The sequence below is a fragment of the Corvus brachyrhynchos genome, unplaced genomic scaffold, assembly GCF_000691975.1.
Source record: "Corvus brachyrhynchos isolate BGI_N302 unplaced genomic scaffold, ASM69197v1 scaffold3, whole genome shotgun sequence".
Taxonomy (NCBI): Eukaryota; Metazoa; Chordata; class Aves; order Passeriformes; family Corvidae; genus Corvus; species Corvus brachyrhynchos.
In genome coordinates, this window is record NW_008237619.1 from 1,985,851 (window position 1) to 2,006,187 (window position 20,337).

At 54.3% G+C, this 20,337-nt stretch overlaps 2 protein-coding genes across 13 annotated transcripts; one reads left to right on the forward strand and one right to left on the reverse strand.

Moving 5' to 3' along the window:
* Window positions 1–27: 27 nt before the first annotated feature.
* Window positions 28–4,705, reverse strand: XRCC1 (X-ray repair cross complementing 1). 4 transcript variants are annotated; one of them, XR_001861223.1, is made up of 11 exons: window positions 4,620–4,704; window positions 3,660–3,764; window positions 3,240–3,378; window positions 2,990–3,145; window positions 2,476–2,633; window positions 2,196–2,272; window positions 1,847–2,049; window positions 1,699–1,753; window positions 1,132–1,213; window positions 844–983; window positions 516–606 (listed from the first exon to the last, which is right to left on the reverse strand). XR_001861223.1 is itself a non-coding variant. In XM_017731712.1 (10 exons), the coding sequence occupies exons 2-10, from the start codon at window positions 3,702–3,704 to the stop codon at window positions 404–406; spliced, it is 1,203 nt and encodes a 400-aa protein (XP_017587201.1). In that variant the 5' UTR covers window positions 3,705–3,764; window positions 4,667–4,705; the 3' UTR covers window positions 28–403. The 4 variants fall into 4 exon arrangements, 3 of the variants coding, with proteins under 3 accessions (XP_017587201.1, XP_017587202.1, XP_017587200.1); XM_017731712.1 differs by lacking the exon at window positions 1,699–1,753 and having other exon boundaries at window positions 28–606; window positions 4,667–4,705; XM_017731713.1 differs by lacking the exon at window positions 1,699–1,753 and having other exon boundaries at window positions 28–606; window positions 2,476–2,630.
* On the forward strand, window positions 4,635–20,310 carry RNF121 (ring finger protein 121). Of its 9 annotated transcripts, none has more exons than XM_017731715.1 (9): window positions 4,638–4,766; window positions 9,650–9,687; window positions 11,951–12,092; window positions 13,524–13,717; window positions 14,164–14,271; window positions 14,726–14,846; window positions 16,837–16,986; window positions 18,544–18,670; window positions 18,992–20,310. In XM_017731715.1, the coding sequence occupies exons 1-9, from the start codon at window positions 4,674–4,676 to the stop codon at window positions 19,063–19,065; spliced, it is 1,047 nt and encodes a 348-aa protein (XP_017587204.1). In that variant the 5' UTR covers window positions 4,638–4,673; the 3' UTR covers window positions 19,066–20,310. The 9 variants fall into 9 exon arrangements, with proteins under 9 accessions (XP_017587209.1, XP_017587204.1, XP_017587210.1 ...); XM_017731721.1 differs by having other exon boundaries at window positions 4,642–4,766; window positions 13,524–13,678; XM_017731714.1 differs by having other exon boundaries at window positions 4,646–4,766; window positions 16,837–16,970; window positions 18,569–18,670.
* Window positions 20,311–20,337: the final 27 nt, after the last annotated feature.

Sequence of the window (20,337 nt, forward strand, 5' to 3'; positions counted from 1 at the left end):
CCTGCTCTGGAGGTCCTGGCTTCCTCCTCCTACAGTCGACATGCACTGGAACCCTTATCAGGGCCTGAGGGGAGGAAAATCATGACCTCCTCCTTGTCCTATCAATGTACAGGGTGTCCCAAGGCAGGATGCTCACCCAGGGAACCTGCTGTAGTACCACACATAGTGCAGATTTTTGTCTTTTTTCTTTCTTTCCTTCAACTTATTCTTCTCTAGTAGCAACTCCTGCCATTACAGTGTTTCAAACACCACCAAACTTGGCCATGGGTTTGGAAGCACCTTCTCCATCCTCATACCAGCCTTTCCACAAAAGTCCTAGGGCTGCAATGTCTCTGCCCCTTGGAGTACTGCAGGTTCAGCCCCCGGGGATGGTGACACAGGGTTTGTCCCCAGCTCTGTTGTCCTACTGCAGGCACTGGGGTGAGGACAGGGCCCTTGGTATCTCCCCACAGTTGCTGGCATGCTGCTCCACCTCTGCCATGCCAAAGGGCAGCTGACAAATGGGGCAGGACACCCAGGCATCAGAGGACAAGAAAGGCCAGGCTGTGGTGGGGTCTTCTCCACACTGGGAGGCGTGTGTGGGGAGCAGATCCAGCAGGAAGTAGCCTGTGGAAAGGGAAGGTGATGTGGTTGTCACAGGCTTGCTGGTTTTGAGATAATACAGAGTTTGGACTGACACCCTCCCTGATGGTTCTCATGGCAGCCTAGGATACACTGTGATGTCCCTCTTGTGCCAGGGCACCAGCAGGAGCGATGTGTCCCAGCTATGGAACAGCCACCACTATCCCCATTTGCTGCTCAATGTCCCCTTGCCACCAGAGGACACCCCTGCCAAGCACCCACCTGAGCAGATGGGGCAGACGCCTGTCTCCCCATCACTGCTGGCCTGTCCCCTGTCATTCCTCCTGATGTGTCTCTCTCGGGGGCTGCGGGCTCGGGCTCTTCCTCTCACCCTGGGTGGCCTTGAGGCAGCAGCTGGAGCCCTGCAGAGGGGTCACATGCTGAAGGCACCCTATGCCATATTCTGCCTGCCCAAGAGAGTGAAGGGCTGGGCACAGAGCTATCTGGGAAAGACTGAGTAGTAAGTGGCCAGGGTGAGGGCAGGAGGAAGACAGTGATCCGAGGGATTACCTGCCAACAGGGCTGGGAGCACAGTGCCTGTCCGGCTGCCTGCAGGTGCTTGGGGGGGCTGCAGAGACATCCAGTGCAGAGCCTGTGGAAGAGCAGGCAGGCAGGAATCATGGAGACACAGGACAGTTTGGGTTGGAAGAGATTTTAAAGCTCATTTTGTTCCAAGTTCCACCCCCCACCATAGGCAGGGACACTTTCCACTAGACCAGGTTGCTCCAAGCGCCTCAAACCTGGCCTTGAACACATCCAGGGATGGGACAGCCACAGGTGCTCTGGGCAACCTGAGCTGGTATTTTACCACCCTCACAGAGAAGAATTTCTTCCTAGTATCCCATCTAACCCTGTCCTCTGACAGTTTGAAGGCACTGCCCCTTGTCTTGTCCTCTCAGGCCATTGTCCCTCTCCTGTTCTTTTGGAGCCCCTTTAGGCAGTGGAAGGGGCTCTCAGTTCTCCTCAGAACCCTCTCTTCTCCAGGCTGATATCCCAGCCTGCCTCCACAGCAGAGGGGCTCCAGCCCTCAAGAGCATCTCCATGGCCTCCTCTGGACTCATTCCAGTAGCTCCTTACCCTTCCAATGTTGGGGGTCCCAGAACTGGAGGCAGCTCTGCAGGTGGGGTCTCATCTGAGCAGAGCAGAAGGACAGAATTCCCACCTTGCCCTGCTGCCCACAGTGTCTGGGGACAAACCCAGGACACAGCTGTGCAGATTCACCCACCTGGCACTGCAGGACCTCCCACGTCCTTGGCCATGGACTCCAGGTGACTCCCCAGAGTGCTCGTGCCAGCTCTGGGCCTCAGCCCCTGGTTCCGTGCTGCCAACAGCACCATCCGGGCAGAGCGGCTGAGGTGGGCTGGGCTCCAGGCAGCTGCTTCCAGCTTCCACAGGCGGCTCCTCAGCTGCTCCTCCTCCCTGGATCTCCTGAGAACAGGGAGTGTCAGCCTCACAGGAGGAGAAAGCTGGTGGGAGCTGGGGCTCTGGGTGCCAAGGAAGCACTTCAAGGGGCTCCAGGCCACACTGGGACAGTGTGGGGGACAGGATGGGGTGGACCAGACCAGGCCACTTACAAGCATGGTTCAGGAAAGGAAGTCCGGTGAAAGGCAGGGCTGGAGCACCAGGGTCTGTCTGAGAGCTCAGCATCCTCCTGCAGGACAAGGGGAGGCCACAGGCAATCGAGACAGGTACCTTGTGCCCACCCACCACTCTGGGCATGGCCCCTGGTCCTGGTTCAGCCCAGCAAGTGCCTCCCATGCTTTCCATGGGGCACAAGTGGTGTCCATGGAAGAGCTGCCCCTTCCTGCTGCCTCCCCATGGAGAGGGGTACATGGAGGTGGGAGAGACACCTACTGCATCCAGGGATGGCCGGGGGGGCTCAGGTTCCTGCTCCTGTGGTGTGCGCAGGCGGATGAAGGAGAGCCCGAAGCGGCTGCACAGACTGAAGGGCTGGCTGCAGGTGAGCCGCACACGGTCCCACTTCTGCCCCACTGTCAGCTCCAGGAAATCTGCTGTGGGGGAGAGCAGCTGGGGTGGATGGGGCACAGCAGTGACCACTGTCGCAACACCACTCCTGCCTCTGCTTGGTGCTCTGTTGCTGTGCCACCCAGGACATCTAAGGGATTATGGGCACAAGAGAGGCCGGGGCAGTGGAGCAGAGCTGGTCCAGCTCTCCTGAGGCCATCAACAACCCTGACCACTGGTCTACCTGTGCCCTTGTACCTTCCCATCAGCCACATCCTACTGCCAGCCCCCCATCTCACCCCACAGCCAGCCCAATTCCATCACCATTCCCCCACGTCAGCTCCATCCCACCACCAGGCCTACAGCTCTTCCCCATACCTTTTTCCTTTGGATCAATCCTTACCTTCCTTAAACATCCTAACCCCACAGCGATTCTGGTCCTGCTTTGAGTCAGCTGGTGTCATCAGTGTGACAGTGGGCACCAAGGTGAGATAGGGCTGGTCACAAGGCCACGAGGAACGTCCAACCTCAATCTGCAGAAAGGCGCTGCCGTAGTTCCCTGGGGAGCAGTGAGAAGGACAAGGCAAGGCAGTTCAGAGCTGCTGACCCAATTGTGGGGCACTCCTGCATGGGGGTGGGGGACAGGGAAGTACCAACGTCAATGTAGCCAATGGGACTGGCTCTCTCTAGCTGCAGCTCCACACTCAGCTGCCTGCTGTGCTCCTTGGGGCAGCCAAGCCAGGGCCGTATGCCATCCTCACTCAGCAGGTTCTCTGCCGGGTACTTGGGGTCCTGCACACACAGCAGGGACACAGCATCATGCACCCTGAACACCTTCCCCTCCAACTCCAGCTTGCTCTGGGCACAGGGGCAAAGCACAGAATTATCTGGTAACCCACAGGAACAACACCCTATTTTGAGAGAGCAAGAATCACGAGAAATTCTTGCCCTTCAGCCTAACAACAGCAGCTAGTGCTGCACCCTGTCACATCCTGACCCACCTCTTCAGAGACCCCAGCAGCTCAGAGGGATTGCCCCCCACACCAAGCCCCCCAGAGGAAACTCCCAGGCACCTGGGAGGAGAAGGACACCACATAGCTGATTTTAACTGGAGCCATTCAGGATCCTCTGGAGACAACACTGCCAGACTGTAACTTCTATTCGGATCCCTCCAGTGCCTGGTGGGGAGAGGACAGTCTGATAGGCTTGAGCGTCTCCTAGCTCTGGAACCATTCAGCAGTTCCCACCGCCTCAGTGCCCCCCAGACCTGCCCCACCACCCCTCAGGCTACTGCCCCAGCAGTAATCCCCACATCGGGCTCACAATCCCCCAGCCCCGAGCAGCCACCCCTGTGCCCTCAGCTCACCCCATACCCCCCCATCCCCGCCCCATTCTCCTACCCGGGTGCCACCCATATCCATCCCACAAGCCCCAGCCCTATTCTATCCCTCCAGTGCCCTCAAGTCCCTCCCCACAACTCCCTTCAGCTCCACGCCCCGTGTTCCCAGACTGACAACAATGCCCCAGAGCTATTCTGCTATCGCAGTAGCCCGCCAGTCCTTCCCCACTTTCCCAGCCCTATTAAACCCCTAGCTCTGCCCCACAGCCTCTCCACGCCATTCCCCAGCCCAGTGCCACCCAGTCCTTCACCCCGCAGCTCCCCATTCGCACCGATCCCGAATTTCCCGCCACCCACATCACGTGACCCCGAGCCCCGTGGCCGCTTCCCGCTCCTCACCGCCCGCCCCGCCGCTCCCGCCTCGCTTCAGCCCCGACCCCGACCCCGCTCCGGTTCAGGCCCCCGGCCCGGGGCAGCCGCGGCGCCTGACAGAACACGTAGTCCCCAGGCAACGCCGCGCCACAGCCCCGTGCGGGTGGGGCTCAGGAGCCATCTGCTGCGCGTGCCCTTTCCGGAACAGCGCGAGGCGGTAGCGGAAAGGGGCGGGCGGGGGCAGGGCGGCGGCCCGGCAGCACGGACTCTGCCGGCACCGTGGTGGGAGGCGGCCAGCGCTGCAGCGGGGCGCCACACGTACCGCTGTGCGCCTGTAAATCGCAGCCGCTCCCAGCCGTGACAGCTCACCGCTTTTATGCGCCCGAAGTGGCGCGTCTGGCAGCTGCTCCACTCCTCCCCTCTCCTGATTGGCTGTCGGGGCAGCGCCGCGCCCAGCGATTGGCCCAAGGTGCGGCAGCTTGCCCGGTGATTGGCGGACCGCGGCGGAAAGAGCTGGCTACTGGGGGGGGGCGGGGCAAGATGGCGGCCGTGCTGGAGGTGGAGGTTGGCGGCCCCGTTGAGCGTGAGGTGGAGGAGGTGCGGGGGCCGAGGCCGGTGGGGGCCGGGCTAGGGGGAACCGGGTAGGGCAGGGGAGGCGGGGGCGGGGAGCTTCGGTGCTGTGGGGCCCTCTGTGGAGGGGAGCCGCAGCGGACGCGGGGCCTAGGGGACGCGGGGTCTGGGGGAGCAGGGTGGGGGTGAGCACTGAGGAGCTCTGAGGGTCCTTGGAATGGGACTGCGGCGGCTCTGGGTCACTCTGAGCTTGTAGGGCTTTGGGGCAAGTAGGTGTGGGGAGTGTTAGGGCTGGGGGAGATCCTTGGTGTAGGAGGACATTGGGGGTCCTGGGGAAGCGTGGCACTGGGAGCTTCGGAGGGCCCATGGGGCAGGGGACAGTGGGGGTCGGGAGGGCAGGGATGGAAGTTCAGCTCTTTTTCCCGTGCTGGCTTTTAAAGGTTCCTGAGGATGAAAAACTACAAAACTGTTTAAAAAAAATCTGTTTGGAAAGATGGAATTGGAATCAGGGTGGGTGCGTCTGCCACAGTGTGCGTGCCACTTTCCGGCACTGGTGCCCTGGGCTCTTCACCGTCCCCTGTGCTTCATGCTTGGGAGTTTTTCTTCCACTTGTAGAGAACCAGGAGAACCTGGTTCCATCCTGTCTGCACTGTGGGAGCAGCAGCACAGGGGGCATAAGTCACTTAGCTGGTACAGTCAGGTATTTTTTTGTGCTTTTCCTCAAGAATTGATGGTGTGGCTTAAAAATTCTCAGATGCTGATGGTTGTTTTGGAGAAGATTCCTGTCAGGGCCAAGCTGTGGAGATTCCCTGGTGTATGGCTGAGCTGTGGAAGCTTGTACCTCCCTGTGCCCTGTGTTGCTGCCAGAGAGTGGGTGCAGTGGGGTGATGGGAGGCTTAAACCACAGATCAGTCAGTCTTGAGTTGCTATTGGTTATATTTTAAAATACTCGTTGGTGACTTCGTATGTAAAAATGTGGAAGATCCGAATCTCTGATCCTCAGAAGCGAAATTCCCATTTTTTATTCCATCAGGGGCTGACAGAGAGGGCGTCATGAGGAGGTGTATTATAGGACTGTGCTTATCCCTGTGATTCCACAAATTGTTGGTACAAAACCCATCTGCTTGTGTTGTCCTGAGGTCTTGGCAGCTCTTTGGGCAGAGCAGATCGCTGATGAGCCATTCGTGGTGGGAACCTGAAAGCAGTTTAACATTCCAGTGGAATAAAGCTGAGTGTCCCGTGGCTCTGGCTCTGCCTGTGGGGAGGAAAGGTTTCATTTCCAATTATCCAAATGTTTGATCAGTTGGGACATTTCTGCTCCCTGCTCCATATTCCTGCACTGTCTTATGAGTAGGAAAAATGCAAAATTGAGATTCCAAAATCTCTTCAGACTTTCACTAAAGAATGTGCCTCTTCCCAACCTGCTTTGGTTGGACTTAAAATGCTGTGGAGAATTATCTTTCTCTTATTTTAGGTTATTCCTGGTAGGTGCTGGGAGTCAAAGTTTGAGGTTGGGGCTATGGGAAAGGTGAGATCAGGGCTGTCAGTTGCTCTGGAGCTTTGAAATGAAATCAGCAGCTGGTTATTCTCCATCCTCAAGTCATTCTTCTTTCCTCCTTTGGAGATTTAGAGCATAAGTAGATTACAGCCAGCTCACAGTGGCATGTATGTTTGCCCAGAGATCCTCTCAGCTCCCTGGGCTGTGAGGAATGTGTGGCTCCAGCTTTGGTGGTATCCACATCAACAGCCTTTGTGTTTTCTTAGAGGAGGTTATTCCTTGACTGTCCCAGTGGTGGAGATCACAGTTTTGTGGAGGCTTTTGGGCATCAGCCCCTGCAGAAAACCGGGGAGTGGCACAAGGTTCTTCCAAAGGCCGTGATACCACATCCAAGGAGAGGATTAGACTTTAGTCCTAGATATCCAGTTTCTCCTAGTCATCACCCAGAGGAGGCTGAGGTTTTTGAGAGAATCATGAGTCACAGAGGAGACAGGGAACAGAAGAATTATTAATTACTTTTTTTAAACAAAAAGTTAGTCTAAGAACTGTAGTTGGTTGCACACTGGGTTCTGTGTTGGTGTGGCAGCTGGAGGGTGCTGAAACAGGAGTGGGCTAGTGCTGAACACCTGGTGGAGCTGATCTTCAGCTGCTTCAGTCACCTAATTGTTCTTGTCAAAGCCCTCTTGGTAAAGGGAGACTTAGGAGTAGAGGTTCTTTTACCTAGCTGTTGGGGTTAGAAAGAGACCCAAAACCCACAAAAGACCCCAAACCTGTATGTTAAAATAAGACAACCCCAAACTAGAAGTGGAATGAATGCTTGCTAGCAAGAGCAGGTGCTTCCTTCACCATTGCTGTGCATTTTTAGCCCCAACCCAAAACTTCTGTGTTAAGAGAGTGTGCAGATCAAGGAGGGGTTAACTGGAAGGTCAGATTCAGGGTGGCTGCTTTGCCAAATCCTGTCTGACAGTCATCAGATCCCTCCCAACATCCCTTCTGTCACATCCTGGCCCCCCTCTTAATAAAGTTATTTCAGGAGCTTTGAGCTCTGGGGAATCTGGTGAAGCTCAGTCCTAGGTAATTGATAGAAAATTGTGTCCAATGGATCCCTGGTTGGCTTGGGAGCACAGCTCGGAGGAAGCCCTCTCTGAGCAATGCCAGCAGGATTTCCACAGGGTTTGGGGCTGAGGCAGCTTGAGTTAATTTGTTGGAAGAATTTGGAGATTCAAGGAAGATGCCAAAGGAAAGAGGCTGGTAAGTGTCCCAGTCTCTAAGATGGGACTAACCCTGTGGTTGTGGAGTGGCTGCTGGTGTGGTACAGAGAAGTGAGCTGAGCCACTATATAGGAATGAAAATACTCGCTGTGGTTGGAAGGTGCTTGTCAAACATCTTCATTCAGCAAGGGTTGGGGCAGAGCCTGGGAGGAGTGGGGATCTCCTGGGGGGAGGCAGCAGGAGCACCTGGGTGACTCCCAGAGCTCGCAGAGGGGTTGACCTGTGCTGGAGCCAACAAGCACTCCGGGTTTCTCAGCTTCTCCTGTGTGCAGTGACTAGCGAACATTCTAAAATCTCCTTTTTTCTTGTTTATTTGGAGCAGTACTTGCTCCAAATTACATCACAGCTACTGAACTGGTGGATCTGGATGTGGCTGCTTTAGGAACAGAGGTGCTTGGGGAATTTGGTTGATATAAACACCCTTCTTGGTGTCAGGTTGTTACCACCTTCCCTTGGCTTCGGACGCAAGCCAGAGAGGTCCAACAAGGATTTTCATAGCTCTAGATTTTGCATCTAAGTCCTGAAGTGTTTCTTCAGGACTTGATTCTCAAGGGCTGAATTTCTCACAGGTGTTGCTCTGGGGTGAAGCTCAGCAGATGTTCCACATCCGGCAGACAGATTGCTGCCGTGTGTTTTTCCCTATCTCCTCACCTGTAATTAGGTGCCACAGAGGAAACAAGGCAGCTGTGCATTCTCAGCTGAGCCTGGCTGTGATCGGAGCTGCTGCCTGGGAGACACCTGTGTGCTGGTGGTGGTGACCAGGCAGGTGAGGTGACTGACTGCAGCACCAGCCTGGGGAGAGCCCTGGCAGAAAGGTTGAAGCCAAGCCTGTGGCCCTGTACCCAGTGGGGTGAGGTGGAGCTCGTTCCTGTGTACACAGTTCTGGTGTGTGCAGGAAAGAGCGATAACAGTCCCTGCTATGGCTTGTTTCCAACCTTCATCTCCAACACCTCAGCAATGCTGGAGTGTCTCCAGCACTGTGAGGATTTTTAAACTCCACGTGTACGTTCCCAGCTCAGATGAATTGCTCTTGGTTTAATCTGAGTTTGTGTCTCACCAAGAAAAGGTGATGGGAAGAGCTGCGGGATTCCCTCCCTAGTGCCGTGTGTCAGGGTGTGCTGCCCAGTCAGTGAGCCCCTGTGGGGACATGACTGGTGCTGGAGGCTCCTCAGCAGTTAGGTGAAGATATCAAGGGAAGGTTTTGCCCAGAGAAGCTGTGAAATCCCCATCCCTGGAGGTGTTCAAGGGCAGATTGGACGGTGCTTGGAGCAACCTGGTCTAGTGGAGGTGTCCCCATGGCAGGAAGGTTGGAGTAAGATGTGCTTTAAGGTCTCTCCAACCCAAACCATTCTGTGATTCTATGGTTCTATATAAAGCTCCAAGTGAAAGCAGAAATGCAGTGTTGAAGCTTCCCTTATTCCTCCACTGTCCAAAAGTGAGAGTATTCACACTTTTTGTGAGTCTTACGGGAGAAGATGGAATACAGGTATCCATTGTCAATCCTCACTAATAACAGCAGCTCTTCTTGCTCTTTCTTGGTAGCTCCTGTCTGTAATGTTTGGGAGGAATTTCCAGCTATCTCAGAAAACCAAGGCCTAAATCTTTATTTTTCTGTGATTTTGGCACTGGTTTGTTACTGGTGTGTGACATACTGTCCCCTGTCCTGCAGCCTACAGGGATTTTGGACTCCTACCACTGGTGGGAGCATTAGCTGCACTGGGATCACCACTCTGTGCCCTGAGATGCCTGGCTGGGTTGTGAATGTGGAATTTAAGCCAGTTCTCTGGTTCTGGTGGCATGGGATGGTGGACAGAGCCTTGGCTCCCATAAAATATGGTAGTGTAAGTGGTGGAGGAGCAGGGGGAGTCTCTGCTCTTCCCACTCTGCCTGGGAAGGTGAAGGACAACTCTGGGCGGTGCCAGCACTGTGGGCATGTCAAGGTTTGTTATTTAAAGCATCTGAATCCAGTGTTTCCCAGCAGCTGATTTCATGGGTGTTTTTTTTTCTCCCTAGGTTGATCTTTCACACTTGTCCCCAGAGGAGAGATGGAGGTGAGTGTTTTGGGAGCTGATTTGGAGCATACAGCTCAACTGAGCTCCTGCTACTGACCAGAGCTACCAGCAGCCCAGCATGTGTTCACAGTGGGGCAGGAAAGGGTCAGCATTTTTTTTGGGAGGGAAGTATGAACTGTCTTAAAAGGCAATATTAATGTTTTTTTATTTTAAACTGCTGCTAAATATAGAATCACAGAATAGTTTAGGTTGGAAAAGCCCTCTGAGATCATTGAGTCCAACTGTTCCCCCATCACTGCCGAGGCCACCACTAAACCATGTTGCCAGGTGCCACATCTATATGTCTGTTAAATCCCTCCTGGGATGGGGACTCCACTACTGCCCTGGGCAGCCTATGCCTGGGCTGGACAGCCCTTTCTGTGTAGAAATTTTCCCAATATCCATCCTAAACCTCCCTTGGCACAACCTGAGGCCATTTTCTCTTGTCTTGTTACTTGTAACCTAGAAGAAGATCCCAACCCCCACCTGGCTCCACCCTCCTGTCAGGGAGTTCTAGAGAGCAAGAAGATCCCCCCCAAGGTTCCTTTTGTCCAGGCTGAGCCCCCTCAGCTCCCTCAGCCAACTCTTCACCAGACTTGTGCTCTTGACCCTTCTCCAGCTCTTTTGCCCTTCTCTGGACACCCTCCAGCCTTTCAATGTCTGTCTTATAGTAAGGGGCCTGAAAAATTCCTCTTTTTCCCTTAGCCAAACCAATTTCATCTAGATGCTTATTGAAAATCACAGTGAGGCTGGACTCTCAGTATTGCACCATCACAGGCTGGGGGCCGAGTTGCTGGAGCAGCTCCATGGAGAAGGGTGTCGGGGTCCTGGTGGAGAACAAACTGTCCCTGAGCCAGCAGTGCCCTGGAGGCCAAGGAGGCCAATGGGATCCTGGGGTGCATTGGATAGAGCATTGCCAGCAGGTCAAGGGAGGTAATCCTGCTCCGCTGCTCAGCTCTGGTGAGGCTCTTCTGAAGTGCTGTGTCCAGTTCTGAGCTCCTCAGCACAAGAGAGACATGCAGCTCCTGGAGCAGGTCCAGCAGAGGTTACAGAGGTGATGAGGGGACTGGAGCATCTCTCTTACAAACAAAGGCTGAGGGAGCTGGGCCTGTTCAGCCTCAAGAAGAGATGACTGAGAGGGCCCTCATCCATGTCTGTCAGTGACAGGGAGCGGTCAGAGTACGGACCAGGCTCTGCTTGGTGGTGCCCAGCAATGGGGCAAGAGGCAACAGGCAGAAACTGATGCCCAGGAAGTTCCTTCTGATCATGAGGAAGAACTTCTTATCTGTGCAGTGACCGAGCACTAGAACAGATCATCCAGAGAGGGTGTGGAGTCTCCCTCACTGGGGATATTCCGGAACCATCTGGATGCGAGCCTGTGCTATGTGCTCTAGGATGATCCTGCCTGAGCAGGGAGGTTGGACCAGATGACTGACTGTGGTGCCTTCCAGCCTGATTTTGTGATTCTGTATTAGTTTCTAGAGAATGACTTAAAATCAGAGAATTCGGCGTATTTGTTGGGTTTGGATGTTTTTTCCTCTAGCTTCTTGAACAATATTATCACCTGGAGACCAAGACATAAGGATGTCACAGTTCTTAATTCCACCTTGTTTTTTGGTCAAACAGCACAAGGCTGGGCAAAGAAACCCCGGGTGTCTGGCAAGTATCAGTCTGGAAATCACTTGTTCCAGCATGCTCAGGGTGGAGAGAAGCAATTCGCCGGGGTTTGGGGGTTTTGCCACGTGTTAGCTGTTCCCCCCACTCTCCACCCTGACCCTTCCAGCCTTTCCCTTGTTGGACAGGAGGGAGAACAGTGTTAGTGGTCCCAAAACTGGGCCGAGGGTTTGGTATTGAGAAATAGCACACACTCTGGGTCAAACAGTTGCAATGTGCTCTAGAAAGCCGCTGCTTGATCAGGATGGTTGAAAGAGATGACCTCGCTGGTGGTGCCTTCTAACGTTGCCCCTTCTGGGACTGTGAGTTATGTCGACTGTGCACTCCATGTTCATTAGTCCAGGTACATCAGTGGGAGTTCTCCACCTCCTTCTTGCTCAGATGGGCAAAGTGTTGTTCTTGGCTTTCACAGTGTAGAAATGAGCTGATCCCAGAGCAGCCTTTTGTCCCTTCTCGTCTGGATTGTTCACAGCTACAATTCTTAGTGTTGTTTTTCCATCTGGTTTTTCTGGCTCTCCTGAGGTGTTTGTCCCCCAGCATGCAGTCTGTGCCAGCGTGCTCTTCAGCCGCCTTTTCCTGGTCGTTGCAGGGTGGAGCACGTACGGATGCATGCCAAGCACCGTGGGCACGAGGCGATGCATGCCGAAATGGTCCTCATCCTCATTGCCACGCTTGTGGTGGCACAGCTCCTCCTGGTTCAGTGGAAGCAGCGGCACCCTCGCTCCTACAATGTAAGTTACCCCCACAGCCGTTCTGCCCCCGACGCTGGATGCGAGTGTAGAACAATGCCCTCCTTTTGCTGATGAGAAAAGTGTTCCTGGTTTTCCTGTTGTCTGGTGTTGTGATTCCCTTGCTTTCCCAGCATTCTCTTGTTTCTCCCAGCATGTGGGGGATTCTAGCTGGGGATGAGGATGGATGAACCTGAAGGCCTCAGGTTTCTGTTGGAAGTGATGCCAATAACTCGGTGTGATGTAGTGCTTTGACATCAGGGATGGACAAGCAGATCCTGGGGGTTGTCCTGAGGGAAACTGCATTTTGTGGGTACCTCCTTGGAAGCAATGGGGGCTTCTTGCTGCTTGCAGCCTGGGTTTGATGGTTCCTGCAGCACTCGGCTGAGCAGACCTGCCACTTGCTGATGCCACCAGCTTGTCTGGGTCTGTTAGTTACCTGAAGCAACTTCACTCTGACTTCCTTGTCATAATAATAGTAATAATAATATTGTATTTAATGTTTCCAGGTAGTACCTGTAGTCCTCTGTGAACTTTAAACCAAACTTGTTTGCCTGTTTCCCTCCAGCAGCGCTGTGGGAGCTCAGCTGCACAGCTGTAGATCCTTTTGGGAATAGGCTGTAGTGCAGAGGCGAGCCAAAACCTTCTTGCCTTGGGTAATACCTGTCTGAGGTGTCTGTGGTTGCAGCGTTGGGACCCTGGGAAGGCAAAGGTTTATGTAGCTGCCTTACAACAACTAGCTGTGTGGATCATCTCCCATACATTTCTCTGGAGATGATTCCTCTGTGTTCTCCCGCCAGCTGTACCCTTTGCTACCGAAAACCATGTGGCTGCTGCCTCTGACTCCCTCACAAAATCACGGAACTGTTTGGGTTGGAAAAGCCCTCTGGCATCATTGAGTCCAACTGTTCCTCCAGCACTGCCAAGCCCTGCACTAAATCATGTCCCCAGGTGCCACATCCACACAGCTTTTAAATCCCTCCAGGGATGGTGACTCCATCACTGCCCCAGGCAGACTGTGCCAGGGTTTCACCACCCTTTCTAGGAAGAAATGTTCCCAGTATCCAACCTTAACCTTCTCTAGCAAAACTTGAGGCCTTTTCCTAATGTCTTGTTACTTGGGAGCACAGACCGAGCCCCACTTGGCTATAACCTCTTTTCAGGTAGATGCAGAGAGCAGGAAGGTCCTCCCTGAGCTTCCTTTTCTCCAGGCTGAGCCTCCCCAGCTCCCTTCAGTTGCTCTGTATCTGACTCATGCCCTCAGCTGAGCTTTGAGCTCTTCTTAGGTGCCACAGGTCAAACCTCCCCAGGTTCCTGGTGCAATTCAGGGCCATTTGATGCAGGCAGGAGAATGGCCGCCGTGACTGACAGGGTGTTTCTGATGTCTGAGGAGCAGAGCAGAGCAGCTCCAAATGCCTTTCATCTGTTCTGCAGATGGTGACCCTCTTCCAGATGTGGGTAGTGCCTCTGTATTTCACTATCAAGCTGAACTGGTGGCGGTTCCTGGTGATCTGGGTGCTCTTCTCAGCAGTCACAGCTTTTGTCACCTTCCGGGCAACTCGAAAGCCTCTGGTACAGACAACACCCAGGTTTGTCTGCTGTTCCTGCGGAAGCTCCTCAGCCCCAGGGTAACCATTACAAGGAGCTCTTTCCAGTTTCCCTGCCACAGATGTGTGTTAAGCTTTGCACCCTGGGAGTGTGAGAGCCCTGCACATGTGAAAGGGTGTGAAGCACTTAGCTGGCTGCTGGCAGCCAGCCCACTGTACCTGATACCCGGGTTGGGGGTGGAAAGGTGGATTCCACGTGGGCTGGTGTCCTCACCCAAGGCATTCCCAGCATGCAGCATGCTTCCTTATGGCCTTTGGAGATCATGAGGTTTCTAGTTTGGAAGTCAAGACTGTGAGCAGCCCATGACAGGTTGAATTAGCAATGTAAAGCTCTTGCCCATGTGTAGGGGTAGGTGAAGTGTCTGCAAAAACTCTACAGGTGTGAAAAATAAAACTCTTGAATAAATAAAACACTTTCATTCAGGAACAAATGAAGTCATTAAATTCTTTGTTTTAATTCTTTCCAGGCTGGTTTATAAATGGTTTCTACTAATATACAAGATCAGCTATGCTACTGGGATCGTGGGGTACATGGCTGTCATGTTTACGCTTTTTGGTCTTAACTTATTATTCAGGTGAGTGAATCTTTCAGCTCCCACTGCTGGGGCGATGGGGTGGAACACACTTTTGGCTATTACTTTGGAAAAACAATTTACTTGGCAATCTGATTAATGGGGCCAAAGAGACTACTGGGGTGTTCTTTCACTCCTGGGAGGATCAGAGGTGAGGTGCTGGTACCTGAACTGGTCCAGATTGCTGGAGAGCGATCCTTCCAGCTCACTTGTTGGCAGCTCCCCCAGCTCTGTGGTGTCCAGCCTGGGGGCAGCAGTGGCATTTTCTCTGCTATACTGATGAAGAGGAACCTGCAAGAAGCAGCCAGCCAATGGGTCGTGGCAGAGGACGCTAGCCCAAACCAGCTTCATGGTTAGAGAGGTCGACTACTTCTCTGGAGTAATACATTCTCTGGAATATGATTAGAGTGGCTTTGCCCTCAAGAAAAAAAATCTGTTGATGGTTTTTCTGTTGTAGAATCAAACCAGAAGATGCGATGGACTTCGGCATCTCCCTCCTCTTCTATGGTCTTTACTACGGAGTGCTGGAACGGGACTTTGCTGAAATGTGTGCGGATTACATGGCCTCAACCATCGGGGTGAGTTCACGATGGACTGTCCCCCAGGCCAGAGTTGGGCCCCATGTCAGGGGGCCTGAAACATGGTCTCAGCAGCAGCTTTGGCTTCCCTCAAATGGGAATTCCCCTCTCAAGGAAGGGTCCCTGGATCTAATGTAACAAGAGTTGCTCTGAGACCCTTCCTGAAGAGTGAAGCCTCGGCAGGGTCCCGTCATCCCCGGAAGGACAAGAAGTTCCTCCCTGTGAGGGTGGTGAGACACCGGCACAGATTCCCCAGAGAAGCTGTGGCTGCTCCATCCCTGGAAGTGTTCAAGGCCAGATTGGATGGGGTTTGGAACAACCTGGATTAGTGGAAGGTGTCCCTGCCCATGGCAGGAAGTTGGAACTGGGCGATCTTCAAGGTCCCTTCCAACCCAAGCCATTCTCTGATTCTATGGAGAAGTGGAATGATCTGTTTAGCCCTGCTAAACTGGCAAGTATTTCTCTTCCTGGGCCTTTAAAATCTCCAGTGCCAGTGAACACTCCCATTTCTGGGACCACATTGTGCTTGTATTAACTTGTGACCTGCAGCCACCAGGGAAGGATTCACACTGTGGGCTTCCTTCCTTGTACCTGGCTACAACTTTTGCTGTCCCTGTGGACAGAGGACACGGTGGCCTAAATTCTGTAGCCCGCTCACCTGGTATCAAAATAACCCACTCCACTAAAAATACATGACCTAGGACACCAGTGGAGTAGGTCATGTTTCTTCTTTTCAGCAGCTGTTTAGGGTCTTGGACTTTGTGTTTCCTCCTCCTCTTCCTCCTTTCTGAGCTTTCTGCTGCTGCTCCTCCTTGAGGTTCTGGTCCAGCCCCTGTTCTGCCACACTAGGACACCTTGGCACAGCTTGGGTCTCTCTTAGATCCCCAGGGCTCTTGTTGGATGCTCAGAGCAAAGCTGTGCCAGGGCTCTGTTAGAGGCATGCTTTGCTGATGATACTAAACCAGGAGGAGCTGTGACCTCTTTGGAGAGAGTTGGGCAGACAAGAGCTGAGCAAGCACCAGCTGTGTGAAATTTAACAGGGGCAAGTGCCAGATTCTCCACCTGGGGTGGTGTAATCCTGGTTATAGGTACAAATAAAGGAACAAGAGTCCGGAGAGAGTCCTGTGAGTTTGAGTTGACAGCAAGTTGAATATGAGTCAGTATTGTGTCCTGGCAGCTAAAAGGGGCCAACTGTGTCCTGGGGTGCATCAGGCACAGCATCACCGTTTGGCCAGGGGAGGTGGTTGTCCAGCAGTAAGATATGAGGAAGTGGAGTGAAGTGGACATGGGGTGAAGGTTCTTTACCCAGAGGGAACAGGCTCCCCAGGGACATGATCATGTCACCAAGTCTGCCAGAGTTCAAGGAGTCTCTTAGTCATATGGTTTAGTTTTAGGTAGTGCAGTGGAGCAGGGAGTTTGACTCAATGATCCTGAGGGGTCCCTTGCAGCTGGAGTGTGTGGGACCTGGTTTTGTGCCTGCACTCTGCGTGTTGTGTCAGGCCTGTGCTGAGCCATCAGGCTTGGAAGTGGAGGAGGGTGGCTGCTCTGTGCTTTGCTGAAGGAGTGTCAGGGACCTGCAGGGCCAGAGGTGGGGGCTGTATCTGACTGGCAGCCCAAGGTTGTCATTTTGGGTCAAAGCTGTGACCTCCAGCTTGTCCTGCTCTCCCCCAGTCTCTGCCCTGGGTGCACAGCCCTGGCAGGCAGCTGAGGACCCACCTGGCTGTCGGGGAGCAAAGAGGGGTGGCCCCTCAACATGCAGAGGGGGTGCATGGGGCTGGGGTGTGATAGGCCACTGCATCACTGAGCAGCTGTCCTGTTGTAGTTGTTTCCTGCAGCCGGACCTGTAACAAGGTTTTTAAGCCCCAAAGGCCAAGGCTGGACTCCTGGGGCGCTGACCCCAGCCCTCCTTAGAGCTTAGCTGTGCCACTGCGGGCGCGGGACACGTGCCCTGCCACTGTCACCGCTCTCCCTCTGCTCTGCCCTCGCTCAGTTCTACAGCGCCTCAGGGATGCCCACCAAGCACCTCTCCGACAGCGTCTGTGCCGTCTGTGGCCAGCAGATCTTCGTGGATGTCAATGAGGAGGGGATCATTGAGAACACCTACCGCCTCTCCTGCAACCACGTGTATCCTTCTCTGCAGGTGCCAGCCCCCTGCCTCACCGGCCCCATGCTGGGATGGGCAGCAGGGAGCTCCTGTCCCATGGCTTTTCCCGCACTGGGTGAAGAAATACCTGTTCTGGGACTTGGGGCTGTCTGGCTGAATTTGCATGTGATCTGTGTCTGTGTCATCACTGACTTGGCATGGGAAGAAGTTTCCCTGAAATTACTTTGTCACCACTCACGAGTGGTTTTTTCCTCTTCCTTCTCCTCCTCAGCTACCTCTGCTCAGCCATGGAGCTGCACCTCAGTTTCTTCCTGCTTTTGATAAATCCGCTGTGACCCATCTGCCTGGCAGTGCCCAGCAAATGTTCAGGGGGAAATGATGGTGTGAGGTTGGGACATGAGGCATCCCTGCTCCGTGCCACACTGGCCCCTTATCAGAGACCCATTGCAGTGGGTCCTGAGTGTCCATAAGGAAGAATTGTGGGGAAACACTGCTGGCCCCCCTCTGAAAGCAGCCCCCTGGTCCAGCACTGCTGGTCGCTACCTGCTCTGGCCACAGCCCAGCAGATTCCTCCTTCTCCAGAACTCCTCCAGGGTTTCCAGCAAGCTGGAGTCACTCAGCCCTTCCTGTCACCTGATTGATGTGAAGTGGGTTTTGAAAGTGGAAGTCCTGGTTGGTGCTCAGCCCCAGCTGGAGTGGCGGGTCAGGGTTTTTTCCCCATGATGATTCAGTGTGGAGATGGGATTCCTCTGGCACCCTGTGCATTACTGCCTGCAAGGTGGTTTCCAAACTGGGCCTGAGCAAAGGTCATGCTGTTTTTAGGCAAAACTCAGGGCCTAAATTTAACTCTTGGGAACTGTTGGTGAGATTTATGGCTGACCCTGTGCAAGGGCCTGGGACTGCAGCAGCTTGGGGTGGTGTGGCTGCCAGAGGAGCTGGTCAGTGCTCCTTGGTGGTCCTCAGGGGTGAGGGCTGGCTGGGCACTCCTGGATCAATGGCTCCAGGGCTGACAAGGGAGTGACTCCTGTTGCTGCTCCCTGGCATTCTTCCATGGTTTGAGCAGCAGAGATATTCTGGGGAAAGTTTATTTGCTCAGCAACACCCCTGTACATGGCAGAGTCAGCTGCAGCCGCCTCATGTCTTCCTGTAACTTCTCCAGGCTGTGCTCAAGTTGTGCAAATCCTTGTGACAGAGTACAGCAGGCACCTGTAAGTCAGACCCTTACTTACAGAGAAGTTCCATAAATGTTAATCCCCAAGAAGCTTTTGAAGAAGGCTTCCAAAATGCTTGCAATTCACAGATCTCTCCCAAGCTGTCCAAACCTTCCCAGTGCTTGGGCACCATCACTGAAGAGTTTCCATCTCCCTGGTGCCAATGCACTGGTCAGGGCCTTCATGCTGCCACCCTGGCTCCGTCCTGCTGCCCCATGAGCTCATTTCGCTGTCCCTGGAAGCTGCTGCACCTTCTAGGAAAGGGTTGTGGTTGTTCAATGCGCCATCCTCACATGGCGGGATGTTTCCATGGCTCTGGGGGGACTTCCTCGGGCTTCGTGGTTTCCTCCACACTGAGCCATGTATCCCCCTCTTCTTCCAGTTCCCCTTAACATGCCGCTCCCCAGGTTTCATGAGTTCTGCATCCGGGGCTGGTGCATTGTCGGGAAGAAGCAGACGTGTCCATACTGCAAAGAGAAGGTGGATCTCAAGAGGATGTTCAGTAATCCGTATCCTTTCTCCTGCTGGGAGCCAGCACTCTGGGAAGGGAAGCAGTGGGTAGAGCACATGAGGGGTGAGGGGCTTGTCTGGCACCCTGCGTAGGTCGCTGCAGCATGTGGCTGGGGCAGAGACCCTGCAAAACCCAAGGCAAGCCTGGCCACAGCCATCCCTCCATGACGACCCGTGTCTGTCCTTCCCTGGGTGCTTGTCCATCCCTCCCTGGGCACTGTGTTCTCTGTCCCTGCTTTGGGGCACCTTTGGGTGGCTTCTGGGTGGGTCACGCTCCTCTCACTCATTTCCCCATGGCTCTTTAACTCCTTCCTGCCCAGCTGGGAGAGGCCACACGTCATGTATGGGCAGCTGCTGGACTGGCTGCGCTACTTGGTGGCCTGGCAGCCAGTGATCATCGGACTGGTCCAGGGAATCAACTACATCCTGGGGCTGGAGTAAGGGCAGGTGGTGGGGAGCCGCAGAACCACGAGAGGACATTGCCACCAGGGATGTTGGCTTTGCTCCGTCACCTCTCAGGACCTTGGTCACCCCTGAGGACAGCAACATTGGGGCCCATCCTGCTGGGCCTAGGGGAGGATTTTTTTAAAAAGCAATTATTTTAATGAGCATATTTAAAACTTTCTATTGGAGCCAAAAAGAGACGCTTGTCCCCTTTCCCTGCCCCTCTCCAGCCCTTCGCAGTGCCCTGCTGGGCTGAGCTTTGGGCTGGGGACTGTTCTCCAGCTCCTTCCTGCCGCTCTGCCAGGGGAGGCCATGGGGAGAAGGGCCAAGGCTTTGCCGGCTCCAACGCCGGTACCCCAGAGCAGCCTTGCTGGCAGTGAGGATGGGATATGGGGGCTGCGGAGGAGAGGCTGGAGCCCAGCGCCCTGAAAGAGGGGATGGAAGGTCACCTGGCTACCCCTGGCTGCTGCATCTGCTCTGGGCACCATGGGTGTGCCAGGAGGAAACAAGCTGCTCTCTGGCATGCTGATGATGGGCTCTGCCTTGGGGAACCCTTTTATATGCTCCCAAATTTTCTGTGTTCCTCCCTGGAGGCCAGCGGTGTCCCGACTGCTCAGGGGGGGTCAGCCAAGGCATGGAGTGGGGCCAGTGCTGTTCCTCTCTGTGCCCTGTTGGGTGATGGTAATGGTACATCAAGAGCAGCCAAGAGTGGGTGCCCCTGCCCCAGGGCGCGGGTTCGCCCTCACTGGGTATTGCTCTTGGCACTGGAATAAAAGGGATGGAGTGAAGGTTGGGCTGGTGCTGGTGTTTCCCTGCCCCAGCATTACTCCATGACATCCTCCTGGCCATGCTGGTACGAGCCATGCCACAGTCCTGCTGGTGCGAGTGGCCTTGGGCTCTTTCTGGCAGTGAGTGGGGGAAAATTCCCCAATCCCAGGGCCAGTGGTGGTATTTTGGCATGTGAAGACTTGAGTCATATTCCCTGCAGGCACTGGGGCTGGTGGATGGATACAAGGCAGCTGCTGGCTCAGGGGATTTGGGAAGTGGCCACAGTGGTGGCATGGCTGTGGGTGCTGTGTGGGCTGTGTTCCCCCCGGGGAACCCCAGCACCCTGCTGCACCCTCTGAGTTTTCTTTTGGGTGAAACCACATTGCAGTGTTGTGCCAAACACCAAAATAAGAGCCCTGGAAATGGAGGCGCGGCCCTGGGTTTTTCTTGATCG

Coding starts and splice junctions, on each gene's coding strand:
- XRCC1 (XM_017731712.1), bottom strand. CDS start 3,704: ATGGCTCCAGTTAAAATCAGCTATGTGGTGTCCTTCTCCTCCCAG. Junction 3,146..3,239: donor CATTGGCTACATTGACGTTG/GTACTTCCCTGT, acceptor ACTGCTCCCCAG/GGAACTACGGCAGCGCCTTT. Junction 2,273..2,475: donor CCCGGCCATCCCTGGATGCA/GTAGGTGTCTCT, acceptor CTTGTCCTGCAG/GAGGATGCTGAGCTCTCAGA.
- RNF121 (XM_017731714.1), top strand. CDS start 4,674: ATGCGCCCGAAGTGGCGCGTCTGGCAGCTGCTCCACTCCTCCCCTCTC. Junction 12,093..13,523: donor GGCACCCTCGCTCCTACAAT/GTAAGTTACCCC, acceptor TCTGTTCTGCAG/ATGGTGACCCTCTTCCAGAT. Junction 16,971..18,568: donor CGCCTCTCCTGCAACCACGT/GTATCCTTCTCT, acceptor GCCGCTCCCCAG/GTTTCATGAGTTCTGCATCC.